Genomic DNA, 18,038 nt, shown 5'->3' on the forward strand with positions numbered 1-18,038 from the left:
AATTTGTTCTTGGGCTTCAGAACACCCAGCTACCCTCTTCCAAGAAGCTTTGGGGTTTTCAACCACCTGGTGTAATCTCTTGTTAACCAAAACAAATCACATCAAGCAAGATCTCTGTCTTCAGTGGCCTGTTTTATTCTCTCTCATTAACTGGGTTCTTCTATCCACTCATGAAGGATTTCTGGGTTTCTGGTTGGTTGGTCATAGATGGCCAATCACTTTATCACATCTATATACTTCCCTTCTTTTCTCCAGGTACTGCTGGAGATAATCAGCTCTTGCCCTGAAACTTCTAAATCCCTACACAACTCAGCTATTTCCATTGTTAACCTATGAAAGACTCACTTTTATTTCAATATTTATCAAGCATTTAACATTTACAATGAGATATATTATTTTTTTAATAGTTCATACCCCAAAATAGCCAAAGGTTATTCATTTTACTATTCAGAAATTAAAATGCGTAGGAAAATTATCCCTCATTAATGCATTCAACAAATACTTCTGAGTGCCTACAATAGGCCAGGCTCATGCTAGGTGCTGGAAGTGCCAAGATAAACCTCTGTAACCCAGGCTGTCAAGGATCCCACCGTCCTGTGAAGGTGACAGACAGGAACACGAGGTAGGAGTGGGTGATGGTAGGTATAAAATGCCAGGCCTGCCCTGACTTAAGGACCCACCCTGCCCAGAGCACAAACTGTTCCAGAGACATGGCCTCCCTGAGGAGATACTGATATGAGCGCTGCAAAATTATTTTCCCCAACATTTTGCAAGCATTAATTTCATCTTCACAACAATATGAGAACGAAATATCAGGTACCCTCCGAAATATCTGTCATCATTCTATAGGTTGGGTTTGCAAGGTCAGCTCTATGGGGTCTGTATATCTCCATCTGAGCGCCGTGCTTGCAATGAGGGAAACTGTCGATGAAATTACATGACTTGCAAAATGCCGTGCAGAATGAGCGATGCTGGTTCCTGGCCAGTGTTATCGTTGTTTTCTTTTTTTCCCACCACACCAATGGAACATTTATTTCTAGAGCATTTGCTAGATGTGTTCATGATATTTTTGAAATTGCCCTGAGAATCTGTCCCAAAGGTAGTGGTAAGTTGCTATCACCTTAGCTTTAAGTATTTTCAGAGCCTCGGGAAATGTGTTACTTTCTCTCCAGTCTTCCTTGTGGCATCCTTCCCACCTGTCACCCTCACCGCTTGGCCGGCACATCTGGAGGGGCCATCGCCCTCCCTGGGTGGTTGGTCTGCAGCTCAGCACTCCCGTCCTGCCCACAGGAGGTCCAGGAGCAACCCTATGTCAGACCACATTTGGGGCTACCTCCCCAATAACCCCAAATAAGAAAAAAAAATGTGTTCAAGGAAAAGAAAGATACTCTTCATTTTTGTTTCTGTGGCTGGGACATCGATTCTAGGAACAAGTAGTACTGTGGACCCTGCCCCACTTTGCTGGGCTCTGAGCAAGCAGCACAATCTAAGTGCTGAAAGCGAAGGGCCAGGGCAGGAAAGGGGAGCCAGGTCTTCTGCGGCCATCTGTAGAGCAGCGAACTGGGAGTCTGGAGACCTGGGTGCAGCTCCTGGCTGTGCCATGATTAATAAACTATGTGACTTGGGTGGGGCGAGGTGATCTCTCTGGACATGGGAAGTAGACTGTGATCTTGAAGATCCATGCAATTCTGAACCTATGATGCTAAGGTCAAAATATTGCTCTGCGCAGGGCGTGGCTGGGGTGGCTGACCCTTGGCACGTGAGGAATGAGAAGCCCTGGGCCGGCAGAGGTGCCCTTCCAGCCTGGGAGGTGTACGCTGTGGACTGGCTATGGGAGAATGCCCTGCTTTGCCAGATGATGCAATAATACCCCCTCGGTCCTCACCCCCCTGCACAGAACCTATCTGCAGAGGTGCCCTAGGGCACGCTGACATTCCACGTGTGTCTTAAGCACAGGGTCAAGGGGGCTTCTCCAGCCTCTGGAGTTATGGCTCCATGGTGACCCACGGGCAGGGTGATGAGTGAAACAGGGGCTTTTTTCCCATCCCGAGCCTAGAGGGAAGGGACACGGTCACATGTGTGACCTTTCAATCTGAGAGTATAGACAGGATACCTTCCTTGCTCACACATGTCCCGCATACTCCAGTTGTTGGTCCTGCTATATTCTCAGCTTTGCTAAAGTTGTTTCTACATGAGCAGTGTGAACTAGACCAGTTTTTTCAAACTTTAATGTGCACACAAGTCAGTTGGAGATCTCGTTTTAAAAAAAAAAAAAAAAACTTATTCCAATTCAGTGGGTCTGAGATGGGACCTGAGAGTCTGCATTTCTAACAAGCTCCCTTGGATGTCCGTGAAGCTGGTCCACAAACCAGACTCTGAGCAGCAAAGATGCAGAGAAAAGGACTGAGGGCTGAGAGCCACGTGGCTCACTGTTTGTAGGATGCTTCAGAAATCATCTGAGCCTCAATTTTCCATCTTTTGGTGATAACAATGCCCAAGTGAGTTAACTTATAAAAGTGTGCAAATGTAGTAACAGTGTGAAAGCTCTCCACTATTCCAGGCAGCCACTTGATCGTCTAACTCTAGACTTCACTGGAACCACAAGCAGAAAGTGTGAAAAGTGTCTATCTCGGGACCACCACGAACTCCAATTAGTCAGTGTGGGCCAGGCGTAGTAGGGTTTGGGGCACGCATCATAACAAGCCATCAGGTGACCTGACACTGTCAATTCTCAGACCCAATTTGAGAAACCCTGTCCCAAGTGATAAGCTACTCTGTTCTCCACAAGGGTAGAAATGTTTCTTGCAGCTGATTGCAGCTTCTTAGCTCCCCACAGAGCAAACCAATGTGCACAGAAATCGCCTGGGGAATCTTGTTGAACTGTAGATTCTGATTCCATCAGTCTGGGTGGAAACTGAGATTCTGCATTTCTAACAAGCTCCCAGAGGAGGCTGGTGCTGCTGGTCCAGGGACCACACTTTGAGTAACAAGACCCTAGATGAGAGGTTCTCAGCCCAAACTGCACATTAGGGCCACCTCCTAAAACATCCTGGGCATTAAAAACTCCGATTTTTAAAAGTGGTCTGGGGTAGGGGTCAGGCATTTTTTTAAGCACCCAGGTGATTCTGATGTGCAGTGAGCACTGAGGACCTACACACACAAACTCCCTACCGCAGGCGGAGGCCAGGGCACCGGCTGAAGGACGGGAACGGGCAGTCGGCTCGGGTCCACCAACCATGCCAGTCCGAGGCCGAGTGAAGGAGGTCTTAGAGCAGTGCCTTACTGGGGAAACAAGGCAGGCTGGCCCGTCCGTATCTTGACACTGATAGGTGTCTGGGATGCAGTTTCTGTGAGGAAAGGAAGTGGAAGTTTCATCGGGAAGAATGGAAAAGAGGGATTTTTCCGCAGATGCTGGTGCAATCACTACTGCAGCTCAGACCACACTGCTCCTCTGGCTCTGCACATGATTTCCCTGCACTCTCTGCTTGCCTCTCGGGGGGTGGCCCAGGGTGGGGCACTGACCTGTCTTGTTTTGCCCCCGGCCAGGCAGCGCTGGGGGGCAGCCGCCCACGACGAGCCCAAAGGCAGATGAGGGCTCGGAGGCTGTGCACCCCAAGCCCAGGAACGTGTTCCACATCGAGTGGTCATTCATTCGCAGGAGGAGCAAAGGTGTGCGCTTCCCACCCCCACCCCCGACCCCGCTTCCGGGTCCTTGATCTGCTCACCTCTAAAATGGGGACCATGGCAACACCTCCATCACAGGGCAGTGGGGATAGCCACAAGGGTGAGGTTCAGTCTCATCACCCCCGACCTCTGACCACAGCCACGGGTTCCAGGGTCTAGACGCCCAGGGTCGGGGAGACTGGAGCCACGACAAGCAGCTGACTCTGTCAGTCTAGGCCAGGGGGTTGCAAACTTCACTGCACATTGGAACGACCTGCATCTCATTCCCGGAAGTGCTAATCCAATTCACCCAGGAAGCAGCCTGGGTGGCAGAAGGAGCTTTTAAAGCTCTCCATGAGGGAGTTTCCTGGTGGCCTAATGGTTAGGATTCGGCCCGTTCACTGCAGAGGCCTGGGTTTGATCCCTGGTCAGGGAACCATCCCATATGCCGTGCAGCACAGCCAAAATACAAAAAATAAAATAAAAATAAATAAAACTTTGCACTTTTAAAATGACCCCCAAAAAAGCTCTCCATGAGATTCTAATGTGCTGCCAAGTCACAACCCCTGATCCTGATGCTGCTGGTCTTGATGCTGATGCTGGTCCTGATGCTGATGCTGGTCCTGATGCTGATGCTGGTCCTGATGCTAGACAGTGGTGATGTCTAGACAAGGGAACAGATGGAGAGCCCTAGAGGGGAGGGGCTCCCAAAGGCCAAGAGGAGGGTCCAGAGGGCAGCCAAAGCGGGGAAGCCAGAAACTTGAATTTGGACGCTGAGGACATGTTGTCTCAAACAGGGAAGAGCTGGCAGCGGGGGAGGGGTGTGGGGTCAAGTGGGGGTCTCCCCAGTCAGATGCATGGTGGGAGCAGCGTCATGAAGACCCAGGGCAGAGGGGCAATCTAACTTTGCCCTCCAGAGAAGGGAGGCGACTTGCCCAGGGTCACACAGCTGGTGAGGGCATGGCAGGGATAAAACTGATTCCCGGGTTAGTGTCCTTTTACAGTATCACATGCTTCCCAGAAGCATATGACTTTCTTGCCCCAGTTTGTTTGAGCCTCCTTGTTTTATACCCAAAGTAGCCAGCCAGAGAAATGGCCTGGGGTGGTCTGGGAAAAACCTCATACACTGGGGAGAGGGCACTGAATTAAATCAAGGACCCCTTTAGCCCAGGAGTTTGTGTTTGACAGAGGCCCCAGGGCATCCTCAGGAAGAAAGCATAGTTTGCCTCAAAAAGTTAACAATCTCCCTGCAAACATATTCTTAGGATAGTGGTTGGGGGCTGGGGTGAAAGAGGGCCTAGCAGAGAGCCCCACGCAAAGGAGCCTGGGAGGCGGGTTAGCGGAAGCTGCTGAAGAGCTGGCGCTTCGGACAGAAGCAGAGAATCCATCAGGATATCAAACACACTAGGCTCAGAGTCTAAAGTCATCCTCTTTGCTTCCTACGCTTCCTTTCAAACTTCCTTAATTTGTTTCTCTTGCATAGTGTAACTTCCCAACCACACTGGTATTTGCAGTCCCTGCTCCTTCAGATGGGGGAGCACAGAGCCATTGATGTATCTCTTCTAGTGTTTAGGTGCCCTGAAATCTCACGAATGCAGACTGAATGGCCAATTGTCTGAAGATACAGGGCATTCTGAGCCCAGACAGCCATTCTCACACTTGACCACAAGAGGGCACCAGAGCATAAACAGCAAAACTTCCAAGGGCCTTCTTTCATGATACTTAAAACCTTTCTGAAATTACTCACCTTTACAAATAAATTATCTTGTAATAATGAAAAATACATTCAAAGCCACTTAATAACAGTTTTCTAGAATTACAAGGACATGCCAAAATCTGTTTCAAGTGACAACATGGATATCACTTGTCTTAATCCAACAAGAAGCTGCTGCTAAAATACTTAAAATTCTAAGACATACATCCTAAAAATACCAAAACAGCTGAGGTCATCCAGCTGGAAAGAGCTGTAGTAGAATTTGAACACAGACCTCGTATGGTTCAGGCAGCTTAATGCTTTACGGGCAATAATGCCTCATAAATACCAATCTTCGTGTTCATGTGGGAAAAGAACCCTGGGTTCAGGGCTCACAGACAGCTTTGTTTCCTCACCTAAAAAACAGGGGAGTTGAACAAGATCAGAGCCTCTTAACTAAAAGTCAGCTGAGTCTCTGAATTCCCTAAATTCTTGTAAAATGCCCAATTTACATGAAGATGTGCATTTTTTCCCCGAAGAGCTTACCCGATTGGGTGTGTGCAGTAGCAGAGGAGGGGGTCCTCCTGCCCCAGGCGCAGAGGCTGGGGCATCCTCAGTGGGGTAGAAAGTGCTGAGTATTCCAACTTGAGCCTTGCAGGAAATTTGCCGCTAAGGTGCCAGGGTAGGGGTCCTAACGGATGATGTTCTCCCTGCCAACTCCAGTATTTGGAAAAGGTGAACACCAGGAAAGGCGCACCAAAGACCCTTCTCCCCACCAATACCGGAAGCCCACGGTCGAGTTGCTGGTGAGTAAAGAGTGGCCCGAACCAGGGGCAGCACCCACATCACCGAGTCCGCAGCAAGGTAGAGAGCTGAGGTCCAGAAAAGGCGTCCTCTGATTTAGGCAAACTTTTCTTGAGTTCATATTTCCAGAAGCATAATTATGTGGGATAAAGATGTCTACTTTTCAGTTTACGTTATAAAGTTTCATGTTTCTTTTATTTTAATTATTTCTTATCCATCTTCCTCTGAATCCAGCATTCAAGCATTTAGGAAATAAGCTGGTGCCAATTTTCAAAACAGAGCATTTACTTGTTTAATTTTATGGACAGTTAAATTTTAAAGACTAGACATGCTGGGGTGGGAGGGGATACTTTCTTCTGGAAAGAGTATGGTACAGTAGAAGTAATATTTGTTTTAAAAAAAGAATCTAAAAATCTGTGGGTAAATCTAAATTCTATCATTTGACCTTGACCTTTACAAATGAGAACCTCTTCATCCATGCCTGAGACCTCATCCATAGAATGAGGATAAATATATTGTCTTGTTATACTGCAGTCATGGGGGATTGGTTCCAGGACCCCCGATGGGTACCAAAATCTGTGGATGCTCAAATCCTTTACATAAAATGGCATAGTATTTGCATATAACCTACGCACATCCTCTGGAATACTTTAAATCATCTCTAGATTACTTACAATACCTAATACAATGTAAATGCTATGTAAATAGTTGTAAGTACAATGTAAATGCTATGTAAAAAGTTGCCAGTGCACAGCAAATTCAAGTTTTGCTTTATGGAACTTTCTGGAAATTTTTTTTTGAATATTTTTAACCTGAAGTTAGCTGAATCCACGGATGATACAGATGGCTGACTGTGCAAGGCTGTTGCCCATATTAAATGAGGTAAAAGATCAAACAAAACAAAAGATATTCTGGTCTACAGAAACTAAAATGATTAAATAGCAATTTCACTAAATACCAAGTGAAGATCTTAGCTTGTCCCCAAGCAAGCAAGTCACTCCTCAGTGTGAGAGGCTCAGAATGTGGGAGCTTCTTGCCCGTCTCTTGTCCCTGGACAGGATCTGGACACCATGGAGAAGAGCTCCGAGATAAAGGTGGAAACAGGGATCTCCAGGACTTCCTGGATTCAGAGTTCCCTGGCTGCCAGCGGGAAGAGGGTCCGCAAAGCCCTCGGGTACATCACAGGAGAGATGAAGGAGTGTGGAGAGGGACTTAAAGGTAAAGGTTCCGTGAGAGCAGCCCCTGCTCCTAACCCTAAAAACGTCCCCTCTGGTCATCCCCCAGGAAACATGCTGCACAGATCTCTGTAGATGAGACTGAGTCCCACTTCCATGGATAGGATAGGATAGGATAGGATAGGATAGGATAGGATAGGATAGGATAGGATAGGATAGGATAGGGTAGGATAAGATAGAGTAGGATAGGGTAGGGTAGGGTAGGAGTTTCACTCTTATGACAGACACGCAGTCTCTCAGGATGTAAGTGCCAATACATGTAGGTGTGCAAGCTCTCAGTTCTGAACATAACAGTCATGTGCTTTCAAATATCCCCTCAGAATGTCACATTGTACACAACATTGCAAAGCAACGATACTCCAATAAAAATTTTTTTAAAAAAAGAATGTCACATTGTAGGACTGGGATTCTAGAGCCAGCATTCTAGAAAAATGCGTGCCCTAGAGATGGATCATGGGAGAGCCATGTCTACGATTCCAATAGGTTCCCGTTAGCAATCCTCCAGACCTCAGGCCATGGGTTTGATGCCTGCTGGGCTGCAAGAGTTTTCTTTCTGGATCCCGCCTCTTGAAAATTCACGCCACTCTCACGGGGGCACAGGTCGCACAGGGTACCCACTGCCTGAATGACAACCTAAAGACCACAGCCAGCTCTCAGTGGGTCTGAAGGGTTTTCTGGGCAGTCAGATGCCCCCTCAGGTTCTTGGTTTACCCTCCTCTGTGGCAGGTGACAGCAGGGAGCTGAACCCACCTTGGATGCCCAGCTTCCCTCACCCCCTCGCCCTCTGGGGCCTAGCCTAGAGCTGTAACACCTGAGCCTTGACTGACTCCTTGACTGGTTCCATTTCAGACAAATCCCCAGTGTTCCAGTTCCTCGACTGGGTCCTCCGGGGCACATCCCAGGTGATGTTTGTGAACAACCCCCTCAGTGGCATCCTCATCGTCCTCGGCCTCTTCGTCCAGAACCCCTGGTGGGCCATCTCGGGCTGCCTGGGCACCGTGGTGTCCACCCTGACAGCCCTCAGCCTGAGTCAGGACAAGTAAGTCCCAGGAAACCCAGGGTCCAGGCCTGAGACCAGAGGTAGCTCCTCGTGGGGACATTCACCAGCCTCCCATCCTCACCGCCTGGCTCCCGGCTCAGAAACCCCTCAAAATAGGGTCACTAATAACTCAAAACAACCATTCCCTGGTTCCTTTTAACAACCACACATTGTCTAGGGGACTGTGGAGGGTTGATGGTTTGAAGGTGTGTGTGGTCAGGCTTCAGCTGAGAAAAGCCTGACTCAGAAGGAAAATCAAGAAGGCAGTGCCCTGTGTCAGGCCTCGGGGAACCCCTCCTTCACCAGCCCTCCCCCCCAGGTCCGCCATCGCAGCCGGACTTCACGGCTACAACGGGGTGCTGGTGGGGCTGCTGATGGCTGTGTTCTCGGACAAAGGCGACTATTACTGGTGGCTTCTACTCCCCGTCATCGTGATGTCCGTGTCTTGGTAAGTTTGCTTCTGAGGCTGTGGGTGTAGATCAAGGGCTGCCAGCCTTTCTACCCCAACTCCGTGACTGTCTGTCTAAACTGGAGTTTAAAGCAGCATTTCCTTAGCTTGCACATCAGAAACAGCCGCTAGAAATAATTACTGACGTTATACAGCAACAGCACCACTGTGCTAGGTGATCTGTACACAGTATCTCGTTACATACCCTCATTTACTCTTCATTTTTGTAAGATCTAAGAGCCCCTGGTCCTATCCCGGCAGAGCACAGGGAAGAGAACTGAGGCCCACAGAGGTCAAGAGCCATACTACGGGGCCCTGTCAGTGTCTGGAAATCTCCTCGTCCCTCCTGCTCCCCCAGTGCTGCCCTGTCCTTGGGCACCCTGACCAGACGGGGACAACCTCCCAGTGTGGGCTGCAGGCCCAGCCCTGCCCAGAGCCCTCAGACGGCCAGGCTCCAGGTCCTCCCTCACCTGCAGAAACCACAGGGCACCCCGGCCAGGAGTGCTCTCAGTTCCTCAACAAACATGTGTTGAATGATTGAATGAATGTGGTTCCCCTCACCACCAGCCCCTTCTGCAGCCGGTGCTCTCTCCTCATGCCTGCGGAGGGAGCCATGTGGTTCTTCAGGGAAGCTCTGGGACTCCCTGCCTTAGGACCTCCCCTGAAAGCCCTCCTTCTGAAGTTGAGTCTGACATCCACCCTGTTGCTGTGCAGGGGCAGAGGAAGGAGGTCCAGGGGAGGAGCTGCCCAGGGCCAGTCAGGCTGGGAGAGGGAGCCAGCCAGCTGCTTTTCCCTGGGAAGGCACAGGGGGCCCCCTAAACCCACTCAGTCTAGTGTCAGGGCCAGGGGGCATCTTGAACAGCATCTCCTGTGCTTCTGCCCTCAGCCCCATCCTCTCCAGTGCCCTGGGCACCATCTTCAGCAAGTGGGACCTCCCGGTCTTCACGCTGCCCTTCAACATCGCAGTGACCCTGTACCTGGCAGCCACGGGCCACTACAACCTCTTCTTCCCCACGAAGCTGCTGCAGCCCTCCTCCTCCATGCCCAATATCACCTGGTCGGAGGTCCAAGTGCCCTTGGTAGGTATCGTGGAAGGTGGAAGGGCAGCGTCTGTCCAAACTCAGTGTTAAAGTGGCATTTACTTATTTTGCATGTCAGAAACATCCATGAGTAACAACTGTTACCAATTATACAGTGCGAGACACTGTACCTCAATATCTCATTAGCCACCAGCTTTTTCTTTCCTCTTTTTAAGAGCTAAAAAGGCCATTTTTGGCCTCACACTGTCCTCTCATAGCACAGGCGGAGAGACTAAGGCCAGGTTAAGAGACTGCCTGAGGTCACATGGTTAATTAGTGAGGAGCAAAGTCAAGACTAGAACTCCCGCCTCCTGACTCCTAGACTTAGGTTCTTTTATCTTTTTTTTTTTTAAAGCCTTTTTGATGCTTCACTCCAGTCTCAATCCAAGCGACTCTGTGTATTTTTCTTCTCATTCAATGTCGCTGAATCGTTGAAGATGTGCACATCACACACACTGCCATCTGTTGGCTCGACCAGTCTCTGCTCCAGCCTGGGGAGCTGGTTCCCCTTGCTCTCTGGGGCATCCTCACACTTTAAAGCACAGGTGTTGCTCCACTAAGAAATATCTATATAACAGAGATTTTTAAGCTTTTTGCAAATATTCTGTATATACTGCTGGCCGCTGGAAGTCTGCCAAACTAAATAAGAAGCTACTCTAAAAGCGCTAAGTCAGCCTGGAGAACTATGCCCATCAGCCTTCTTTTCTAACTGGGCACATTTTCTCTGAGGTCCCCCTACTCTCTGTTACACTAAATGACTTCATAGACTAGAGTTCACTCAGAACTTTGTTATTGGCAATTCATCATCTAACCACAAAGCCACCTGGGCTTGTTGAAGGGAATTTGTGTCAGAAATAATGGTGCCTAGTTTCTCTGAACAGTTCAAGGAGACAGCAGCATGGCGGGGCAGAAAAAGCCCTGCATTTGTCCAAGACGCATTATCTAGGAAGAGACGTATTCACATTAGCTCCATCCTTGTTGATGTGTGTGTGTGTGTGTGTGTGTGTGTGTGTGTGTACCTTCATGAGCCAAAGGTGAGAAAAGGTACTGTTAGCAGTTCAGCCCCTCAGGCTTCCCTTTCACGATATTCAACCAGTCAGTATCTTTTGAAGTCAGAATTGCTCTAATTGGCGTGCTATGGGGAAATGATGGTAGAAAAGGCAAGTTTAAGATATTTTGCATCCTCCAAACCACATTTTCAATTGAAAAGATAACTAGGAATTTTGTAAAAATGAAAAAAATGGAAAATACTGTACAAATGCTTTAGAACCCCCAAATTTCCAGGAAAGACAAATTCAATGTTTGGTGGTTATTCTTTAAGAAATACCTTTCTGGCCAATTTTGAATGGATTATGGTAACAGTGAGTATGTTTTGTCATTTTGACAATTATAACTAGAGCCTTGAGTTTTGGGGAAACAAGTGGTAGATGTCAGAGAGAAGGTCTAAACCTCCCAATGATTTTGAGGCCCCACAAGCTCCTCTGCTCTTTGGCGAGGGGAGAGCCTGCTGGAGGGTGCAACTGGCTGGGGACCAGAGGACCCAGCACCACTGCCTCTGCACAAAACTCTCTGCCTGTCCCGCCATCCCCCATGGCGACGCCGGAGCCCAGTCCTGTTCTCTGTCCTGGGATAACGGGGGACGGAGCCCAGAGGGTTGCCCACTAGACTACCCTGCAGGCCTGTCCCTGCACACTCTCGTGTGGGGCGAGGGCCCTGGAGCTATAGGACCTCCCTCCCCTGCACCCCAGGAGGAGTCCTCAGACGACTTGGGCTGAGGGAAGAACTGCCAATCTCAGTCGCTGGGGAAGCCCATGTGCCCTGGATCCTTTTCCCAAACTCCAGAGTACGTGTGCAAGTGCCCACCCAACATTGGACCCTGGCCTTCCTTTCTCATTCACACACAGGTCCGCTACCTGAGACACACGGCGGCCTAACATGTCAGGCTGCTCCTCCATCAGCCACGTGACAGGTTTATCAATAAAACCCACAGATGCCAGGATACCACCTGCTCAGGGGCTGCTCTGTGGATACGAGTCCAGATGCTCGCCCAGACGACTGCACAAATGTGACCACAGCCCAGACATGCTGTTCTTGGAAACAAAAAGGACCGTTTTTCCATCTAATATTTAACCTTCTAGTCATGTTTTTAGCTTAAAAAAAAAATGTTACAAGAGTTTTTCAACCCCAACTTCGGTCAGACATCTATACATTTCTAATGAAAAGCACCCTCATTTGAAGTATTCAGTTTCTCTTCACTGAGAGTTTAGTGCCTTACACTCATGTTTCTAAATAAAGGAAATGATGTTTTAACCCCTTACTGTTCTAAGAACTTAAGATTAAAACAATAAATCTTGTGTTCCTTTTAGAGTGAACCTATTTGAAAATATCTTGGAAAACTATTGCAAAATATTAGTGTGGAGGGTTTGGCCCCAAATCTTTTCCAGCCCAGCTTCAAGTTGTCTCTTTTGCCTCCATAATTGCATGTGCTCTTGCTGGACCTGCAGCTTTTGAGAGCCATCCCTGTTGGAATCGGCCAAGTGTACGGCTGCGATAACCCCTGGACTGGAGGCATTTTCCTCATAGCTTTGTTCATATCGTCACCTCTTATTTGCTTGCATGCTGCAATCGGATCCGCCATGGGGATGTTAGCAGGTTAGTGTCATTATTAATTAATGAGCCCCTTATTAATGGGCCATAAGGATGTTGTATCTGGGGCCTGCTCCAAAGAAAATGGTGCCATGCGTCTTCAGTGCTCCACCGGCTTATTCCTATAAACTCTCCCTCCTTCCATTACACCCGTCTTTCTATTTTGGGTGCCGGTGCCCTCCTGCTCCCCTGAGCAAAAGCTGTCCTCAGGAAAGGCTCTGGTGTTAGTCATTTCCACCTCAGTATAAATTAAAAGCTGGGGAGGAGTTGCTTCCAGGCATGTTTATATTTTAAGTCTTAACTCTAATCACGATAAGAAGCATTTGTCCTCCATTAGAGAACATTAAGGTTCCATTAACCCGCCTTTTTCTGGCAGGGAAGGGGCCTGCTCTGGACTGCTCACTCAGACTTCAGATCATTACTGAAAAGGGTCTCTTGTACCCATACCAGCTTAACCACTGATACGCATGTGACTAAGGCCATTTGTTTCCTTTAGATGTTTTTTCACTGAATAGTCAGAAGTCCTTTTTATACATACTTTGGTGTCTATAACTGGTCTGGGTTGAGGACTGTGGAGGGCTTTGGGGCTGGTGGGTGGGCCCACGTGACCCGCACAGCACTCAGCCTGTCTTCTCCCCCAGCCCTCACTCTCGCGACACCCTTTGACTCCATCTACTTCGGGCTGTGTGGCTTCAACAGCACGCTGGCCTGCATCGCCATAGGAGGCATGTTCTACGTCATCACCTGGCAGACGCACCTCCTCGCCGTCGCCTGCGGTGGGTACTGCCAGCGGGATTCCCTTTCCACCTCAGATGATGCCGGTGTCTATGCCCACAGGGAAACCGCCCTGCGGAAATTCTGCTGGTCCTCCAAAGATAAATGGGAGGATGTGTTTGCTTTATAAAAGGGTTTTTATTTTAAACTGTTTTGAATGGTCATTTAGTGATTAGTGCATTGAAAACTATTTTCACTGAACACAAAGTGTTCAGCCACATGGAGACAGAGTTTTCAGATGGAGGTTGTTCGGTTGTTGCCCGTGGGCTGTCTGCTGTGATTGCTGCTTTCCGTGCTGGTGATTGGAACTTACCGACAGAGCAAGTCTTATGCAAATTAATCTTTATATGTGGAATTGGGCAGTTTACATCAGATACAGCAGCTAACCTTACGCGCCCAAACATTAACCTTCAAATAATGCTTGTAGGAATGCTGAAGAGTGTGGTCAGGGCACTCAGTAACCCTCTGATAAAGCTTTGCTGTTGTTAATATCCTAGGGACCATTGGGATGCTTTTAGTGGAGAAAGTGAGAGTTCAGAAGCAAAGCCCAATTACTGTGGCCCGTTTTCACGGAAACTCAACTCTCACCAGCACTTGGGTCTTCCCAGTGGCCAGCCTAGTGGTACCCTCCACACACAAAGCCCAGAAGATGAGGCAGTAGGTGTATTTGGTCTTCCTCAAGCTTAAAGAATGCTGTTCCTCCCTGGAAACCCATATTACGTTAATAACTTGTGATGAAATATCACAGCAGGGAGTTCTGGGATTCACGTGCCTTGGCTGTATAGTAAAATGTTCATTTACGGTTTATGCTCCTAAATGTTCCTTTGCTAGAATGCAAGGTGGTAGGACCCAGGAGAACTGTAACAGCTAAATTCTGGTCGTTTTTAACAAAGTTCATCTGCTGTCTTAGTTGTGCCAGAATTTGCATGGAATTTAAAACTTTTCAAAGCTGCCAACAATGGAAACATAACTCGATTTTTTTTAACCTGAGAGATAGCATTTGTGGCATAAAATGTATGGGGAGAGAATATGTAAACTCGAGGCACTCTTAGTCACCTGACTATTTCTTGGTTCTTTTGCAGCTCTGTTTGCAGCCTACCTGGGTGCTGCCCTGGCTAACGTATTATCTGTGGTGAGTCAACATGGGCTAGGAATGTGCATTGCACCCTCCCCTGTATTCTCTCAGCTCCCCAAACCCCTCCTCCAGGAACCCCTTCCCAATCCATCCCTCATGTCTCAAATCACGCTTCCCTCCACAGCCACAGACAGAAAGAGCTGCGCCTCAAAAGTGTTAATGTCAACACTGGTCAATCAGATCCTGTGGGCCAGTGGGCCAGTGGGGCTCCATATAGAAGGACAGTCTGAAGAGCATTATCTTGTAAATCAGACTCATTTCTTGTAAATTCCTTGTAAATCAAACTCCTCTACAACTAGTTTTAAATCTTCATATATAATTTTTTTCCTGTGTTTCTAGATCATCTACTCAAGTAGCTTGTGGGCCAGTGTACATCTTTGTTCGCCCCATAGCAACTACCAGGGAGTCAGGAGTCATGAGGCAAGGCTTCCAGGAGGACAAGGAGCCAAGCCCGAGAGAAGCCAGAGCTGGCGGCTGAGGGCCTGTGCAGCAGTCTGAGAACCCTTCTTTGTCTGAGCCCCAGTGCAGGTGGTGTGTGAGGTCGGGGGAGCCACATGGCCAGCCCAGTCCCCAACACACACAGGAGGGACACTGGCCCCATCGCAGAGCGCACAGGGCTCAGCCTACAGTCGATGCCTCCCCCTCCATAAAGGTTCAAGGCACAGCTCACATAGGCAACCAGGAAAAGTCCTGGTGGTCCAGCAGGTGAAGGTGGAGATGGGCATTCCACTAACCCCTGTTTAAATCCCTCCTCCATCGTCAGTGAAATTGGGTGGTTTGGACAGAGCATAGGAAGGAATTTTTTAAGCAATAGAATTGGACTTCCCTAATACCACCCTGTGTCCCCCAGTAGACTAAGTCCCTCTTCTGGGCCCCATCACACTTTGTGTATGTATCTGCTACAACACTTGACAACATTGTGACAAGTCTAGTACACACCAGTCCTCTTCCACCTTCAGTCCTTGTGCTCCTTCTGAACAGGGGCCTGGTTGTATTCTTATCTTTATCTCTAGTACCTATTATAGTGCCCAGCTCATAGTAGGTGCTCAAGAAATGCGGAATGAATGAAACCCTAAGGTAGTGAGTCCCCACCATGGGATACATTAGAGCTGGGGCTAGATAGCCGACCATCAGAAACAGGATGGAGCCTGGCCTCTGAGGCTCCTGTCTGCCCCAGGCTTTCCCACCTCTTCTTGCCCCCATCCTTTCACCCAACTGTCCATCCAGTAAATACGTGTCATGTGCCTTCCTTGGACAAGGTACTAGAAGGGATGCAAACGGGACACTTTGGTTCCTGATCATAGGAATTTACAGGGTAACTGGCCCCTTCATCTTGTGCAGAGAAGTTACAGGTTATATCACTCTACCTAGACATTTTTCAAAACAAAATCATGTTTATTTTCTGTGTGCCTACTATGTTTAAGACACTGTACTGCCCACTCTCAGGGATACAAAAAAAGTGCAGGCTATTAATTCACTCTGAAGGAATTTCCAGTCTCCTTGAGGAACAGGATATAAAAATGTTGAATGACATTTATGAGACCGTTCAAGCCTCCACAGAAGAGGGCACTTAGGAGCCGCACAATTTTGCTTTCTAATTGGCTCCTGCATGTGCAGCCCCGTTATCTTCAACAGCACTGCCCTCTGCTTGACAACAATGACCACAAACTGAGGACCATTTACTGAGCACTTAGTATGCATTAGGCACCAACTCTGAGTAGATATCTTTATCCCTATTTTGCTGTTGAGGAAATAGTTGTCAGAAAGAGGAAATGGCTCCAACAAGGTAACCAGAGCTGAGATTTGGATTTGGGTCTGTGGAACTCCCAGCCCACATCCTTCCCACTGTAGGACTTGAAGGAGATGCTTTCCAAAACACCCTATGCAGTCTTAGCAGGGCTTTGGTAAGACTCACGGAGTGGAATTCTTCAGTCATGGGTGTTCCTTAAGGCTACAGTTCTGGTACCAGGCTGTCATTGCTCCTCCTTAAGTCCCACCCGACAGGGCCATCTTTGAACACACACCAACTGGCATCACTCCTTCAATGGTACTCCTTGAGGCTTTTACTGCTTATGATAAAAGGATGTTTGGGGGAGAAGGGGCATTGATTTGATCTGCTTCATAGTTGAATTTGTAGGCTCTTTGCTAACAAGCTATCCAGGTTATCTCAAATGAAGAGTGGGGAGGGGTATTTAAAAGCCTCAGGGCATCTTAAGGAATAAAAAACAGGGGAACATCATGGGAAAGGCTGTTGGGAATGGGAGAGCCCTTGAGAAGAGAGGTAGCTTCTCCTGATCTCCAGCTCCCTGGGACTAGGATGTGACATCTCTGCCTCTCTCCATATGTCTGTTCTGTTTCTGTGTCTCTCTGCGATGGGTTTCTTCTGCTGCACAGAGGCCCCCAAATATCCACCCAACACTGGTTGGCTCTCTAGTTTTTTCAGATCGAGTCTTTGGACACAGTCTCTGTATCTCTTAGCTCAAATTCTCAAGACAGGGATTCTATTCCCAGGTAACCTGCCTATGGGAAGCTGCATTTGGGTCAGGTGCTTATCTCTAGTGCAAGCAGATGTGACCAACGAGAAAAAGATTTTGAACAAAAAATGGCTGCCGATGCTGTTCCTTCAACAGGGGCTTTGGGAGAAGGTGGGGAATGGCCACAAGTCCTAGAGTGAGAGGTAGAGCCTGGCCAGACACCCAAGACAAAATATGGCTTCTATATAAAGGCATATTATAAGAGGGTTCCAATGGCTGCATTTTGAAGAATATGTGTTCCCTGTTACAATGCAGACTGACCCCAATGGCATGATTTGATTTATGTTGGTCATGAATTAAGTATTATTCTGCTCAGTGCCCACAAAGCCTCCCCTCCTCCACCCAGGACCCTAGGTGATTGTGAAGGGCTGATGAGACGAGCACAGGCATCTGATGTAACCAAGGCTTCTCTTGTGATCCCCCTCCCCCCAGTTTGGATTACCACCCTGCACCTGGCCCTTCTGCCTCTCGGCACTCACCTTCCTGCTCCTGACGACCAATAACCCGGCCATCTACAAGCTCCCACTCAGCAAAGTCACCTATCCAGAGGCCAATCGAATCTACTACCTGTCCCAGGAGAAAAACAGAAGAGCATCAACCATCACAAAGTACCAGGCCTACGATGTGTCCTAAGTTGCCCTTTCCAAAACATGTCACTGTAAATTCAGCCTTCAGCAGGCTGTCCAGGTCCCCAGGCTGAAGGCCACTTAAATTCTCCTTCTGATTGTTCTGTGATTCTGCCCCCAAGCAAGCCTATACCCCAGTTATTCCCAAGAACAGGGAAATAAGTGTGCAGTCCCTATTCAGGAAGTTCTCTGTTCTAAGATGCACAATACTTATCAAAAACATGGTTAATTTAGACCTTATACCTATAGCTCACTCCATAAGAGCTCCCTTTGTGGGGAATTTTCTCTCTTTTGCAAAATAAGCCACACCCCTAAAGAGAACTCACCAGGAAGGGGACAGAGATGGGTGGCACTGTTAGCCA

At 48.3% G+C, this 18,038-nt stretch overlaps 1 protein-coding gene across 1 annotated transcript in view; it reads left to right on the plus strand.

The window, feature by feature from the left end:
- Nucleotides 1–17,683, plus strand: part of SLC14A2 (solute carrier family 14 member 2) — a 56,063-nt gene extending 38,380 nt beyond the window's left edge. Inside the window, exons 10-19 of the mRNA XM_068562289.1 lie at nucleotides 3,547–3,669; nucleotides 6,080–6,162; nucleotides 7,219–7,378; nucleotides 8,245–8,434; nucleotides 8,754–8,882; nucleotides 9,769–9,961; nucleotides 12,466–12,613; nucleotides 13,249–13,383; nucleotides 14,464–14,513; nucleotides 17,483–17,683. Coding sequence (XP_068418390.1) covers nucleotides 3,547–3,669; nucleotides 6,080–6,162; nucleotides 7,219–7,378; nucleotides 8,245–8,434; nucleotides 8,754–8,882; nucleotides 9,769–9,961; nucleotides 12,466–12,613; nucleotides 13,249–13,383; nucleotides 14,464–14,513; nucleotides 17,483–17,683 — 1,412 coding nt within the window. The remainder of the gene's footprint in view (nucleotides 1–3,546; nucleotides 3,670–6,079; nucleotides 6,163–7,218; nucleotides 7,379–8,244; nucleotides 8,435–8,753; nucleotides 8,883–9,768; nucleotides 9,962–12,465; nucleotides 12,614–13,248; nucleotides 13,384–14,463; nucleotides 14,514–17,482) is intronic.
- The last annotated feature ends 355 nt before the right edge of the window (nucleotides 17,684–18,038 follow it).

Source organism: Eschrichtius robustus, chromosome 14, assembly GCF_028021215.1.
Source record: "Eschrichtius robustus isolate mEscRob2 chromosome 14, mEscRob2.pri, whole genome shotgun sequence".
Lineage (NCBI taxonomy): Eukaryota > Metazoa > Chordata > Mammalia > Artiodactyla > Eschrichtiidae > Eschrichtius > Eschrichtius robustus.